The following is a 16,292-nucleotide window of genomic DNA, read 5'->3' as shown; positions in this document are numbered from 1 at the left end:
AATATGAGCCATGAAACGCGACACAGTAAACAAAGAGCAGCAATGGAAGATATCCATCAATTTCTCCTCTTTGTGATTGGCTTGTGCCTCTTTGTTTCAAAGTAACATACAATAAGTGATCATTCTTTCCACCAATTAGCAGACTGCAGTGTTGAAGCACGACATTCTGGGATCAGATCTGGCACTTTAATGAAAGGGTCCCAAAAAGTGGGTTATTTGGGGGTCCGTCCCTGGATTAGTCAGTGAAAACGCTACAAGATGTGAACCGTACCGCTACAAATGGAACGAAATCGTTGAAATGTTTTTGTTTGGAAAAATAAACTTTAATTTTCTGTTAGCATCAACACTGTTTCCTCTCTTTGAGACATATTAGGGTACGTAGACGCATACAATGGGTGTACATCTCCAGATTGCTAACAGTTTTTTGCTTTGTCAATGCAAAAAACTGAAAACTTATAAAGTGTTTTTGTCTAATTTTCAGTAGAATTTTTTTATTTTTTAGTCTTAATATGAGCCACATTCACCTGAGCAGTCCAGACAAAAATGTCTTAATTCAAGTTATTTAAGAAAAAAAAAGACTTATAACATTTTTCTGGACTGGTCAGTCAAATGTGGCTCATATCAGGTATAACTATACAAGTTTTTCTTAAATTAAGATAAAAAACACTTGAGTTCATTTTTTGCAGTGTGGTGCATACGTGACACAGGAGTTTTAACATTTTTGATGAAGCGACCGACCTCTCTTCAGTCGATGAGAATTCTGATGACCTGACCTTTAAAGATGAATTTCTTGTAATTTCTCCGTCATATGATCCAGCTCCTGATCTAAAAAATGTATTTTTTTTTTTATTTTTACCTCGGCCTCCGTGACACGAAGTGAATCCTGCTGAACTTCCTCCGTCTGACACTTAAAGAAGTGTTTCCGAGTCCTCGTCCCATCATGTGCTCGCTGAGGGAAACTCCACGGCTCCAACCAGAATGTCAGAGGGATTTCTCCACGAGACAAAAAGACCATTCATGTCTGTATCAATCTTATAATTTATTTAAATATATTTCATTTCTTATATTTATATATAGAGATGTATTTAACAGACGTCTGATAAATGTCAGTGGCTTTAATTTAAAGCTGACTGCTGGAGAACTCTGCTTTACAGTATGTACATATCTTTACTTTTATGTGATCATGGTGTTTCTTACGTACAGTGGGACCTCTGTGACTCCTCAAACATATAAATATCATCGCTCCAAACCACACAAAGATCCACAGGAGGGCGAGGACTTACAACCACCACCTCTATCTGAGCGTGTCTCCGCACAGACGCAGAGAAACGCTCATCAAACCGAGCAGTTTTTTTTTTTCAGTGTGAGCAGAAGTGGGCGTTAGCTTGTCGCCTAGCAGGTAGTGCAGTAGAAGGGAAGGGCCTTCCTGTCGTGGTAGAAACAGTAGCTACATTTGGATTTTGCTCTTTTCTCAGAGAATGGAGCAAAATGAAAATATGCAATCCCTTTTCTGTGTTTCTGCGGGTTTTTGGATGGCAGCAGGGAAAATAGCTCCGTGTGTCTCTCAGCTCTTAGCTGTCCACTCGGCGCCGCCGCCATCTCTGGCTCGGTCTGGTTCTTCCATGTGGTGAAAGCCGACCACCGGGGCCCGGCCAGGCAGGGGGTGGCAGTAATCCACGGCTCAGAAGAACAGACCTCGCTGAGGGTCAAACCGTGCTCCACATCAGCCGAGGCTGCTCCGCGTTTAAAGCTTCCCTCTTACTGTCCAAGGCACAATTTCCCCAAGTTTCTCCTCCTGAAGAACTTTTTTACACCTCCACCTGCAACGAGAGCAAAGGGATTTAAAGCTGAGTGTACACTGCAAAAAACACTGGAATCTTATTAAGTGTTTTTGTCTTTTTTTTTAAGTAACACTGTCCTATTATACTGGATATGACACAAAAAATGAGGTCTGAATTCCTTCTAAAACAATCTGCCAAAAATGAGAGAAGAGTTTCTGGTATAAAGACATTTTTACAGTTAAGAGAGAAAAGTTAAGGAATTTCTTTCTTGTTCCATCGGCAGCTTTTTTTATTTTCAATTAATGGAATAAATTCAGACCTCATTTAGTCTCTAAAACTTTAAAAAAGGACATTTTTTCTGAACTGATCAGTTGAAAGTGGCTCATATCAAGTTTAATCAGACCGTCTTTACTTAAAAATAGACAAAAACTAGGGCTGTCATTTTAACGCGTTAATTAGATTAATTAATTACACCGCAAATTAATGCGTCATAAAAATTAACACAGATTAATCTGGATCCCAAACCCGCGAGGCGTTCAAAGACGCACTTATTTTTAAATGTCTTGCATTTACAAACCGTTTGTCCTACATAAAAAAAGTGGTATTCTCGTCAGATTTTCAAATTTCCAACGGTCCCTGAATGTATCACACCTAGCAACATGCTTTGAACCGGGGGGAAGAGAGAGCGCTGTTAAGGGGACTGTCGTCCACATCTGGTTTATTCACACGTCCTTTTTGAAAATCTACAGAAAATCAACCGTTTGCTCTAGCTCAATTCTGTAAAAAACAGATAATTCTACACTTTTTACTGCATCAAACAAGCCCTGAATGATCGATATTTGTCCTGTATTTAAATCTAAAGAATTCTTTGAAAATTTGCTTCCATCTTCCTGGTGTCGTGTTTCAGCTTGGGGCTGCTCTGCACCAATCAGCAACAGTTTGTGTGTTCAGAGCATGTTAAACTGAGAATACTTCACTTTTCTTTGATCCAAGACTTGAATTAAGTGTTTTGTACATAGTTCCTCACAGTTTTTAGCCTTTAGCCCTGGATCTCCTGACCTCATAGAAGTATAGAAGTTCATATTGCAGAGAAAATTCAGTCCACATCGAGCAAAAATATGACAGAAGCAAAAACCGTCCTAAAAATCAAATCAGCTTATCTTAGGTGCAGGACTGTGTAGATTTTGTAAAGATAGAACCATAACACGTTTTTTCATTTGTTCCTTATGCCTCAGGGTACCTAAGAATGTGTTGTTTATATTCCCACCTTATTTTTAAATGTCTTTTAATGTAATTTTAATGTCCTGGAATTCAAATTCTTTATTTTGGGACCTTAAACAGATACGAGATTAAAACGCGATTAATTAGATTAATTAATTACAAATCCTGTAATTAATTAGATTAATTTTTTTAATCGCCTGCAGCACTAACAAAAACACTTGAGAAGAGCTAGGTTTTTGCAGTGTGACATATTAGGACACCATTTTTTTTTAAAGTCACTGAACTTGGCTTTTCTTGAATCATGTCCTGTAAAAAAATTCAGTTTCTACAAGGAAAAAAAAAAGCGCATCAAGTGTTCCGTCTTATTTTTTGTTAAAACTGTCTTATTACTCTCAATATGAGCCACATTCACCTGAACAGTCCAGAAAAAAAGTCTTGTTTTAAGTTTTAAAGACAAAAATGAAGTCTATATTGCTTTTAAAACATCTGCCAATGAAACAAGAGAAAAATTACTTGTATAAAGATATTTAACTTGTTAAAAAGATATAAGAGAATTTTTTTCTAGTTCCATTTGCCTTTTTTTAAAATTTTCAATTAATAGTAAAAAATGGGACCTAATTTTTGTCTTAAATAACTTAAATAAGACATTTTTTTGGACTGATCAGTTGAATGTACCTCATATAAAAAATAACCAGATGATTTTTACATAAAGTAAAACAAAAACACTTGATAAGGTTTTAATTTTTTTGCAGTGTGACACCTAAAGACAACAATTAAAAAAAAAAAAGTCATCGGATTTGTCTTTTCTTGAATCATGTCCTGTAAAACACGCAGATTCCACACTTCAAATAACTGAAAACGTATCAAGTGTTTTTGTCTTATTACAAGTAAAATTTGAAAAAGTTTACCTAATCCGAGCCTTATTCACCTGACCAGTCCAGAAAAATATTTTGTTTGAAGTTATTTAAAGACAAAATGAGGTCTGAGTTGCTTGTAAAAAAATCTGCTAATGGAACAAGTAAAGGGTATCTTGTATGAAGACATTTTTCTTATTTAAAACAAAAAAAAAAAGTGCAAATTTTCTTGCTTCATTGGCAGTTTTTTTCTTTTTTCAATTAAAAGAAGAAATTCAGACCTCATTTTTGGTTTTAAATTACTTGAAAAGAGACATTTTTCTGGGCTGGTCAGTCGAATGTGGCTTATTTCAACTATAATCAGATAATTTTTAATTAAAATAAGACAAAAAAAACTCGATAAGATTTCAGGTTTTCTGGCATTGCGACACCTCAGGCCAACATTTAAAAAAAAACGTCACTGAATGTTACTTTAAGTCATATTTGTCTTATTATACTTGGCATGAGCCATATTCACTTGACCAGCAGTGTTACCACAGTTACCATGAAAAAGTAATCTGATTACTCCTTTAAAAAGTAACTCAGTTACTTTTCAGATTACTGTATTTTAAAAGTAATTGAGTTAGATTTCAAGTTACTTTATTAGTTACATTCAGCGGCTGCTGACAACACCTGCCGCGGCATGATTTGACAAAATTGTGCAACTAAAATGAAAAATGAGTCTGCGTGTTGTGTTTTAAAGGAACACGCAGACATTGGTAGTTCTGAAGTGTTTACTGTACAATTAAAAACATATTTTATACATTTTGAATTTTAAAATATAACTAAAAAAATGATTAGAATCAGTTTTCTCTTTCATCAGACTAGTCACTACAGAAAAAAGTCATCAGAGTATCGTGTTACTAAGAAGCGCATCACCGCTGATCAGTCATGAAAAATGTCTCGTTTCAAGTTGTTTAAAGACAAAATGAGGTCTGAATTGCTTGAAACAAGTAAAAGAAAAATCTGCCAATTGAACAAAAGAAAATTGCCTGAAACTAGAAAAATGTTTTAATACAAGAAAGTTTTCTCTTTTTCCCCTAGCAGATTTTTTACTTGTTCCATAAGGTGAATGTGGCTCATAGCAGGTATAATACGACATTTTTTGCTTGAAATAAAACAAAAACACTTGATAAGATTTCAGTTTTTGATTGGCAGCCCCTGTTAAACCACGTTTCAGCTCCATCCCAAAAAGAAGAGAGGAAACAAAAAAAGACAGCATTGCATAAAGAAACCCGACTTGACTCAGTTTTGGTGCTCTTGCTGTGCCACAGCTTGGCCCGGGGTGTATCTGCGCAGCATGCGTATCACCACGGCTAATATTCATTACAGGGCCATGAAAACATGAACTCCACACAGCGCGGGTCAGGTGCTGTCTGGGTTTCCCCTCTCAGGATCTTTTATCATCATTACGCAAAACTTAAAATCCTCTAAACTGCCCAGCTGGTCAGGGGGTTTCATCCTGATGGGTGCTTTGTTTTTATTACATCACTTCAGATCAGGGACGGAGACAGGGTTTCGATTGTAGGTGGGCCCCCACAAGTTAGTTAATAACTATAACTATATAGATATGGATATATTACTGTTACTCTGTATGTTTTAAAGCAGAATTTGTTGATGTTTGATCCTTTAGTCATTGATCAAATTTTAGTGAATCAGACGGCAGTGGCTCTGAAAGAGTAGCGCTCTAACCCACCAATGGGCTGCGCCGCCTCAACTTCCCATGTATTATAGTCTGTAAAAGCAGCAACACTAACTACAGTTGAATAAAAGACGTAAATTTACAGAATTTCCCATAATAATTCTCCAGTCCTACTGGTACAGGGGTCTGAAACCTGCGGCTCTGGAGCCTCATGCAGCTCTCTGACTCCTTTGCTGTGGCTTCCTGTAGATTTGAGAAAATATCAGTGAAATACAGATTTTAATTTATTATTTAATCATTTATCCCATTAGTTTTTTTTTTCCAACTTGTTGCGATTTTTTTTTTTAATTCATTGTTTGCAGACTTTTTTTTTTTTTTTTTTTTTTTTTTTACAAATTTAGAGATCAATATTCCAATTTTTTTAAGATTTTGCAAATTTTTAAATTTAACTTTTTTTTTCCAATATCTGCATTTTTTCCCCAAATTTTTTAATAATTTAAAATAGAGCAAATTTGTTAAGAGACAGTTTTTAAAAATTTTTTTTTTTTTTGCAAATAAATATAATTTTAGAACAGTTTTGAAATTTCAGCCATTTTTTTCCTTTTTCTTTTGTATTTAATGTTTTTAAAAAATAGCATTCTTACTGAAATATCTTACCTTTTGCAAAGTTATGAACTATGATATTACTTAGTTTACTACCTTTTTAATATTTGCAAATATATAGAAATTTAAAAAAAAGGGACATAACATTTACAATTTTATGAACATACAATCTAAACATAAAATCTTCTTGTTTAGATAATTATTCACTAGATTTCTAATATGTTTCAAATTTATGTACTTTTTTGTCTTGACTGAGAAGATAAAGTAGATTTTGTGGCTCCTGAATGACTGTAATCCAGGTGAGCTGAGGAAAAATGGCTCCTATGAAGGTAAAGGTCGCAGACCCCTGTACTGGTAAAACATGAGGCTGAATGAGTCATAACTTTTTCAACAACAGGCTAAAAAATGGCAAATTTGGCTAATTTTACAAAGACAGGGCATCTAACAACAAACTGAGCGTTAAGTGACAAAATTTTATCATATATATTCTTTTAAACCAGGGGTGTCAAACTCATTTTCACTGAGGGCCACATCAGCATAATGGTTGTCCTCAAAGGGCCAGATTTAAATGTTAAAAAGCATAAAAATTAGCTCAATGTAGTTTAAAATAAATGAAACTACTGCTCCAAAAATGCACCGTCTCAAAAAGACTTTGCAGCGCGGGAAATTTCTTCAGCTGTGATACAGCTAGCTGTCACTGCCACGTTGTTTCTGGTTGTGGTTTTCTTGAACACATCCTGTTGGGACTGCAGTTTGTATTTTAAATCTTAGTCTATTTGTTGTTTTCCTTGAAGGCTCACTTTGGCGTACTTAGCTCCGTGTTTGGCGTCAAAATGCCAACGTAGTTTGAACTCTTTGACAACTGCCACAGCCTCAGAACACAAAAGACAAACTGTTTTTTCTCCTTAAACGCAAACATATATTGGCCTTCCCATCTTTCTTGAAACAGCCTTCATCTGCATCAACTTTTCTCTTCCTGGACATCAGGGGAACATTTTTTTATTTCTCAATTCCACTAGTTAGGAAAATAGCACTGATGGGAAAACACTGAGATCTAGTGGTGGAATGCCATCACTTCGGAGGATAACACGATCGGTAGGTACGGGAAACATAGTTTATGGTCAATGCACCCTTTTCTATTGTAAGATCCTTTAAGCTCTCGCGGGCCACATATAATAGTTTGGCGGGCCACATTTGGCCCACGGGCCTTAAGTTTCACACGTTTTAAACTATAAAAAAAGAAAGAAAGAAAGATTTTTTAATTTTTTTTTTTTAAGTCTGAGGTGGGCGTGGGACCGTTGAGCCCCCCCATGATGCAACCCCTGCTTACCAAAAACTGTTGTCTTATTTAAAGTAAAAAAATGTCTTAATATACTCAATCTGAGTCACATTCATCTGATCGTTCCAGGAAAATGTCTTTTTTTCAGTCGTTTAAAGACAAAAATGAGGTCCTATTGAGCCCTATTTATAACCTCTGTTTGTTGAATTTGATTGAAAAAAAGCAAGACAAAGATGGAGGGACTGCCTGGTTTCCATGGTGACGGATCATTTTCCATTCATTTCTATGGGCTAACTTTTGTTTTTTAATGTTGAATATCTAAAAAAGTAAGGAGGTTAGGAATTTGAGTGATAATCACACAATTCTCCTGAACATTCTGAACATTTTGCATTTTAATTGGCAAAAATTGGTGATTATTTTAGGAGAAGTAGTGAGCCATGTGTTTCCAGGGGCGAATTAAGTGTTTTTATATCATTTGATGTCATAATTACCTACTTTAATTGGGTATCTTTGTGCTTTTATATCCCTGTTTTTGTTTTATTTTTACTTAAAAAATGCACGGTACAGTGACAGCACAAACCTAAATCTACTAAACTTTATGTTTTAAGGACTTTTTAAGGAGCCATGAATGGATTTATATAAATATTTTTATATATGTTTGAGGGTTTGTTGATATTGCTCGTATATCATTTGAGGTGCTTTTTTAATGTATTCTTTGGGTCTTTTTTATGCCTTTAATCGGAGAGGAGAGGACACTGGATAGGCCAGGCAACAGGGCGTAGTGACACCTTGGGTGGCCATTCAGATTTCAGCAGGGGCATGGCCACCCCAAGTCATCTGTTTGGTTACGCCCCTGTCAGTATTTTTTTTTTTTTAAAACCATGTGACCCTCTGAAATGCCGTACTCCAGGGGAAAAACATTTTGCATTAACATGACAAACAAGCATTTAAACAAGTAAAGAAAGGCCTGGTGTATTTATGATGCATACAGTGATAAAATAAATGCTGAACATCAAAGCCAATGAGGGAATTTTTACTGGTTACGCTTGAAATTAACACTAATGACTTTATATTACCCTCAAAATCGAACAGACCACAACAAACCAGATCGATTATTTCCTGTTGTGTAAGTTTCTGCTCTGTTGATGAATCAGACTGAATCATGAATCGCCCGTGGTCAAAAACAGACCTTGGGTTTTACATTTGACACAGTGAAGATTTGAGTGTTTTGACTGAAAGAAGATGAAAGGGAACTTTTGTGTTCGAGTGGTATCGACTGGGTCCAGCAGCTCAAGGGCGCCCCATGTATCCAGGGCATAATCCTGGTAATTTAACACCCTGACTTCTCTGGCTAATACAGAAAAAAATCCTCAAAAATTAACTTTAAAAACGGCTTCAAGATGTTAAGGATGAAATAAGCTAAGAAAATCAGTGTTTGCCTCGGGGCGCCTAAGTTAGCACATCAAAACTCAAGAAAAGTTCCTCAAAGAAGCTCCAAGAAATCAGTGAGATAATAAAACAGGTATTAGTAAAAATCACAATTCAGCTTGTAGCACTTGGCTAACCTCATTAGATCAGACTACACTGCAAAAAATGAAATCTTATAGTGTTTTTGTTTTATTTTCAGTAAGAAAAAATCTTTTTAGACTTAATATGAGCCTTATTCACCTGATCAGTCCACAAAAAATGTCTGATTTCAAGTTATTTAAAGACAAAATGAGGTCTGAGTTGCTTGTAGAAAAGTTACTTGAATTGAGCCAGTTTTTTTGCAAAGTTTTCTTGTGCCATTGGCAGATTTTTTTTTACTTGTTACAGCAATTCAGACCTCATTTTGTCTTAAAAAAATTAAAATAAGACATTTTCTGGAGTGGTTAGGTTAACAGGGCTCACATTAAGTCTTAAAAAGACATTTTATACTGAAATGAAACAAAAACATTTGGTAAGATTTCAGTTTTTTGCAGCACAACCACTCATCTAAAGCAGGGGCGGCATAATGGGTGGGCCCATAGGTCCCACGCCCACCTCAAACTTTTCTTTGAAAAAATTGTTTTGTTTCCATTTTTATTGTCTATTTTTTCAAAGTTTATTTATAAATTTATATATATATATATATATATATATATATATATATATATATATATATATATATATATATATATATATATATATATATATTTTATTATTATTATTATTTTTTTTTTCAGTGAACACTCTGTTTGTTATTGTTAGATTTAATTTTTTGCAGTGAGACACCTCAGGCCAACATTTTAAGAAACAGTGTCACAGATTGTAGCTTCACTTTAATTATGTCCTGTAAAAATGCTGTTTTTGAACGTAACAACAACCCAAAATGTAATGAAAATATGTAATAAAACCATGTCACTTCCTGTCTTCTGAAAAAGTCTGACAGACTGTAGAGCAGGGATGAACCGATTATTGGCTGGGCTCATAATCGGTGCCAATGTTTAGCATTTTGAAGCAGATCAGCTTTTTTTTTTAATCCGGTGGCTGATAAGAAATTAAATTTAAGACTGTGTTATTTGGCTCAAAGACAGATGTGCCTCTCTATCTCCCGCCCCTACTAGGGATACTTCGATACAAAAACAATTTTGGCCAATACGGATATCCAATATTATTATTGCTGTTATGGCTGATAACTGATATTTTGCAATAACAATATTAATAATTAAAAAAAAACAATTTGAGATGTTGAAATTGTGAACGTACTGAAAATCATGCAAACTGAATTTTTCAATTTCTTCCTTTATTTTCGCTGTCCACTCTTCTTAGGTAGTTTTAGTGTTTACACAGTCATAGAAAACAAGATTATTTTGGTCTAGAAATATCGTTCAAGTTGCTCTGAAAATGCCGGCAGCCAATGAGTAAATATCAGACATTTTTTACACATCGGTGCCGATATGTTAAAAAAATTACCAATATCAACCAATACCAATGTTGAAACAGACATATCGTGCATCCCTAGTCCCTATGTCTCTACACTGCAAAAAACTGAAATCGTATCAAGTGTTTTTTTCTTATTTTAAGCAAAAAATGTCTTATTACACTTTATATGTGACACATTCACCTGACCAGTCCAGAAAAATGTCTTGTTTAAACTTATTTAAAGACAAAATGAGGTCTGAATTGCTTGGAACAAGTAAAGAATCTGCTTCAAACTTGAAATCAGACATTTTTTGTATACTTGTCAGGGTGAATGTGGCTCATATGAAGTAAAAAAATATGTTTTTTTTGTTTTGTTTTTTTTTACTAAAAATAAGACAAACGCATTTTATAAGATTTTCATTTTTTTTGCAGTGTAGGAACTGCTTTTTTTTTTACAGGACATGCTTCAACTAAAGTCACATTCATTGAATCTGTTTTTTCAAATGATGTCTTGAGGTGTCACACTGCAAAAACAACTGAGGTCTTATCAAGTGTTGTCTTATCTTTACACATTTTAACAAAGTAACTTTTCTCTTGTTCTATTGGCAGATTTTTTTTTACTTGTTACAACAATTCAGACCTCATTTTGTCTTTAAATAACTTGAAATTAGACATTTTTTAGACTGATCAGGTGAATGTGGCTCAGATTAAGTCTGAAAAGACATTTTCTACTGAAAATGAGAAAAAAACACACCAAAAGATTTCAGTTTTTTTTCAGTGAGACACCTCAGGGTGACATTTTACGTAACAGTTTCACTGAATGTGGCTTCACTTAAAAATGTCCTGTAAAAAATGCAGTTTCTACACTTTAAAAAACTGAAATCTTATCAAGTGTTTTTGTCTTATTCTAAGTAAAATTTGTCTTGTTATATTTGATATTAGCTGCATAAAACTGGTCAGGCAAGAAAGAAATGTTTTGTTTTAAGCTATTTCAAGACAAAATGAGGTCTGAATTGCTGAAACAAGTAAAGAATCTGCTTGAAACTTGAAATCAGACATTTTTTAAACTGATCAGGGGAATGTGGCTCATATTGAGTCTAAAAATACATTTTAAATCTAGAATAAGACAAAAACACTTGATCAAATTTCATTTTTTTTGCAGTGTAGAAACTGCATTTTTTACAGGACATGACTTCGGTAAAGCTACAATCAGTGAAACTGCTTCATAAACGTGCATTGTGGTGTCTCACTTTAAAAAACTGAAATCTTATCAAGTGTTTTTGTCTTATTTTAAGTATAATTTGTCTAGTTATATTTGATATTAGCCGCATAAAACTGGTCAGGCAAGAAAAAAATGTTTTGTTTCAAGTTATTTAAAGACAAGAATGAGGTCTGAATTGGTTGAATAAAGTAAAGAATCTGCTTGAAACTTGAAAAAAGACATTTTTTGTAAATATGTCAGGGTTTATGCGGCGCATATTTAGTCTAATAGACATTATTTACTTAGAATAAGACAAAAACACTTGATTAGATTTCAGTTTTTGCAGTGTGGGAATTGCATTTTTTACCGGACATGATCCAAGTAAAGCCTTATTCAGTGACACTGTTTCTTAATATGTTGTCTTGAGGTGTCACTGCAAAAAACTAATGTCCTATCAAGTGTTTTTGTCTTATTTTGAAATTTTTTTGTTATACTTGATACGAGCCTCTTTCAGCTGACCAGTCCAGAAAAATGTTTTGTTTCAAGTTATTTAAAGAGAAAAATGAGGTCTGAATAACACGAAACAAGTAAAAAAAAAAAATCTGCTTCAAACTGGAAATGGGACTTTTCTGTTAACTGGTCGGGTTGAATGGGGCTCTAAAATACATATTTCTACTTAAAATAAGACAAAAACACTTGATCAGATTTCAGTTTTTTGCAGTGTGGAAACTGCATTTTTTACAGGACATGACTTCGGTAAAGCTACAATCAGTGAAACTGCTTCATAAACGTGCATTGTGGTGTCTCACTTTAAAAAACTGAAATCTTATCAAGTCTTTTTGTCTTATTTTAAGTAAAATTTGTCTTGTTATATTTGATATTAGCCGCATAAAACTGGTCAGGCAAGAAAAAAATGTTTGGTTTCAAGTTATTTAAAGACAGAAATGAGGTCTGAATTGCTGTAACAAGTGAAAAATCTGCTTCAAACTTGAAATAAGACATTTTTGTTAAGTTGTGAGGGCTAATGAGGCGCATTTAAGTCTGATAGACATTTACTACATCAAATAAAACAAAAACACTTGATAGGATTTCAGTGTTTTTGCAGCGTAGAAACTGCATTTTTTACAGGACATGATCCAATAAAGCCACATTCAGTGACAGTTTGTTTCTTAAAATGTTGTCTTGGGGTGTCACTGCAAAAAATGTAAACTCATCAGGTGTTTCTATCTTTTTTTCTTAGTGGATTTTTCTTGATATACTCGATATGAGCCACATTTAACTGATCAGTCCAGAAAAATGTTTTGGTTCAAGTTATTTAAAGACAAAAATGAGGTCTGAATAACACGAAACAAGTAAAAAAATGTGCTTCAAACTGGTCGGGTTGAATGGGGCTCTAAAATACATGTTTCTACTTAAAATAAGACAAAAACACTTGATCAGATTTTATTTTTTTGCAGTGTATCTTCTCTCCAGCTGTCAGAGTGATGACCGTCCGTACCTTGTTTGTGCTACCCCTCCGTACACTGCGGGCTGCCAGCGAGTCTCGTGAGGAGCCGTGCACATCTTCTAAAGACTGAGGAGAGGAGATTAAAGGGAGAGTCACTAACGAGAGAGTGACTAACGAGCAGAGGCATTCCTCATAGTGTCATGGCGGCTTACACGCAGGTATGGTGCAGTCCCTGGTGTGGTGGTAGAGCCTGTACACGTGCTTCCTGCACTTTGGGCTGAAGTAGAGGGGACCTGGAGGAGAGGAGAGGAGAGAGTCAGGACATCATCATCATCATCATCATCATCAATCAAGTGATGCTACAATCTGATCCAGGACTTACCTGTTATATGTTTCAGCAATCGCTCCTTTTTTCTGAGATCTCTGGGGTAAACGGCTGCGGGGAGGAGGAAAATGTCAGGAGCCAGAAACTAAAAATTATATATACAAACTCTCCCATTAATGTTTATAATCAAGTCTTAAAGTGGGAATCCACTTTTTAACACAGGTGATGTAACACAAGACTCTATAGAGTCGATTAAAGGGCTAGTCCGCCAAAAAACTACCAATCATAGACTCAGACATAAGACTTTTCTTCGTTTTATCTCGACTTAAAGACACTTTTAATCCAATATTTCAGCCTCTGAGCAAATTTCTGCAAATATGTTTTCAAATTTTGACCGGACTGGCCCTTTAATTCCATCCATGCTCTCTGATGACTTTGCATTCTGAGCGCACAGCATCCTAAAGCACAGGTTCCCGCCCTGACAACTCACCGACCACCTGGTCTCCTTTATCCGTTGTTTTCGCGCTGTGTGACTCCCTCGGCGTCACCCCCAACACGACCACCCGGGAGCTCAGCGCAGCCTCAGCTTTCCCGGCGCGCGCGCGGCCCTCCTCCACGTGCTTCACGATCTCCGCTATCCGCCTCCCCGTGTCCCTGCCGGCTGCCGTCATCACCGGCGGCGCCGCTGAGGGCGCGCTCTCGCTGCAGTGTCCGGTCAGCGAGCACATCAGAAGCACCAGTCCCACGCTGAAGTGCCTGCGCGGGCCGCTCATAGCTCCCGCGGTGTGCGTAAAAAAGCGGATCCTCCTCGACCGGCGCTGTGCGTAAAAGTTGGATCACACCTGCGGAGGAAAAGAGATGTTGAAACAGCTTACAAAATCAAAAACACACCTCAGTTTGAGTCCTAAACTGTTTCTAACCTCGCTCTGCACTCCAGATTATCCTTAATTTAGTTCAGACAGATTAACGATACATTCTTTCAGAAATGTTCAACCTAATCCCGGATGTTGTTTGTGCATAAATCATACAGCTAATCAGGCTTTAGGTTTACAGGCAGCAAGTCCTGTGAGGAGGCACAGGGGCTTTGCTTTTTCCAATTACCCAGCGCGGATCAATGGATTTAACATTACATGAGTGGGAAAGTGTAAAGACTAAAACATAAAACCATCAAAAGAAGCAGTTTTTATCAGAAAAAGAAGGGAATGTGGTGAAATCTACCTGCAGGTTTGTAGATTTTGTCCAATTTTGTCCAATATGTTAAAATCCTGGTTCAGGATCCAGAAGCAGAAAATAAAAACCGCGCGTAACTTTACTTCCGTCCCTGTCCGGTCAGAGATGTGCCTCCCTGAGCTCCGTTCTTGATGTTAAAAGAAAAGCAGAAAGGCAGCCGAGCAGCTGCAGTCATCCTCCGAGCAGCCGCCGAAAGTCGACACAGCCCGGACCACCAGCTCCGCGATGCCGTGTGCGTCCTCCTCAGTCTCGTACAAGTCGCTTTGAAGTGGAGCTCACCTTTTATTCAGTCTGGCAGACGCAGTCACCTGTCCCTCGTGGGTTACTCCACCGTGTCTGGGATAACAATAGGACACATTATTGGCACCCCCGAGGCGGAAAGTCCGGTGGAGTTGAGTGACCATCACTTGAGCGCTGCGCGAAGTTTCTGCGCCCCCTCCCTCCTCTCCGTTACTCCATTTCTCTGTGCGATACACAGTTACAGGAAACGTTTTTCCCACGAACACTTCCTCTGAAATTCCAAATCAGCCCGGAGTGGAGCTCAGATACCGGCATCCTGGTGGAAGCACTCTCGTATCCTTGTTCTCTTAACTTCATTTGGAGCCATTGCGCATTTAACATCCATCCCGGGAGCGAAACACGATCGCAACATTTAAAGAAACTTGAAAAATTAATCAGGCACGGTTTTCAGAGTTAATTCATCTCAGTTTCTGGTTTAAAAAACGAGCTTTCAGAGCGGAGCTGAGGTAACAGGAGGTTCCTCGTCGCTGGAGATTAGTTTTTCCAGCCTTCTGAGGTTGGTGCAGCTTTCTTAAAGTCAGGGTGTGCAATTGGTTCCTATGCTCCCCCTCCTCAAATCTGACTGACCAGTGAGGCTTGAGAAGTTTACTGTGAAAACACACAGAGGGAAAAAATCATCATGTTGTAAAACTGAGACACAACATCAGGATGAGACAAACGACTTTACGCATTTTTTAAAGAAAACAATCCAAAACCACTCTGAACATTTCTCCTCCTCGTCGTTGGATCATTTTATGCATGGATAACTTTTTTTTAGTGAGATCGTTTCAGTCGCTCGTGTCACTGTGCGTAAAGTTTGGTGCTGAAAGGACAGCTCGCTGCCAGAGCGCAGCTCCAAACCACTTTGAGCAGCAGATGCTGAGTTTTCACTTCAGGGGTTTTTCACTCTACACGCTGACAGGTGTCAAAGGGAAATCAGACAGGTGTTTTTTTTTTTTGTTTTCCAACAATCTTCTTTGAACTCATCCGAAAAACAAAAAAAACTATTTATACTTAATATGAGCCACATTTACCTGACCAGTCCAGAAAAATCTCTGGAGCCTCATATGGCTTCGACTCCTTTGCAGTGGCTCCTTGTCGCTTTAAAAAATATTATTGAAATAAAGAATTGTTATTTTTCTTCCAGAGGGTACTGATGATTAAAGACACTGACACTAAATAAAATCCTGTGTTAACATTTAGTTGAACTAAATCTACAAAAAGACTAATCTGGAAGAAAATACAGATTTTAATTCTGTGTGGATAAATTCATTTAACTGACAATGTGCTGGATTAATAAACATGATTTATAAGTGGCTAGACATTAAAAAACTAAAAAAAATAAAATAATGATAAAAACATTTAATCCATATTTTATCAAATGTAAGTATCATAATTGTTATTATTTTAATTTAAAATATATAATAATATAAAATATTTTTAGATATATTTTTTTATTCAAGATATTGTTTTTTGCACATTTTTTACTTTTTATAATTTTTTTTTTT

General features: G+C 36.3%; 1 protein-coding gene across 1 annotated transcript; it reads right to left on the bottom strand.

The window, feature by feature from the left end:
* Positions 1–1,139: 1,139 nt before the first annotated feature.
* On the bottom strand, positions 1,140–14,807 carry alkal2a (ALK and LTK ligand 2a). The gene is made up of 6 exons (XM_074685596.1): positions 14,494–14,807; positions 13,766–14,117; positions 13,333–13,386; positions 13,163–13,243; positions 13,002–13,076; positions 1,140–1,820 (listed from the first exon to the last, which is right to left on the bottom strand). The coding sequence occupies exons 2-5, from the start codon at positions 14,046–14,048 to the stop codon at positions 13,012–13,014; spliced, it is 483 nt and encodes a 160-aa protein (XP_074541697.1). The 5' UTR covers positions 14,049–14,117; positions 14,494–14,807; the 3' UTR covers positions 1,140–1,820; positions 13,002–13,011.
* Between the last annotated feature and the right edge of the window lie 1,485 nt (positions 14,808–16,292).

The sequence above is a fragment of the Halichoeres trimaculatus genome, unplaced genomic scaffold (genome assembly GCF_033239565.1).
Source record: "Halichoeres trimaculatus isolate MK-OKI-2021-1 unplaced genomic scaffold, fHalTri1.1 fHalTri1_scaffold_13, whole genome shotgun sequence".
Taxonomy (NCBI): Eukaryota; Metazoa; Chordata; class Actinopteri; order Labriformes; family Labridae; genus Halichoeres; species Halichoeres trimaculatus.
This window is presented reverse-complemented; position numbering and strand designations above follow the sequence as displayed.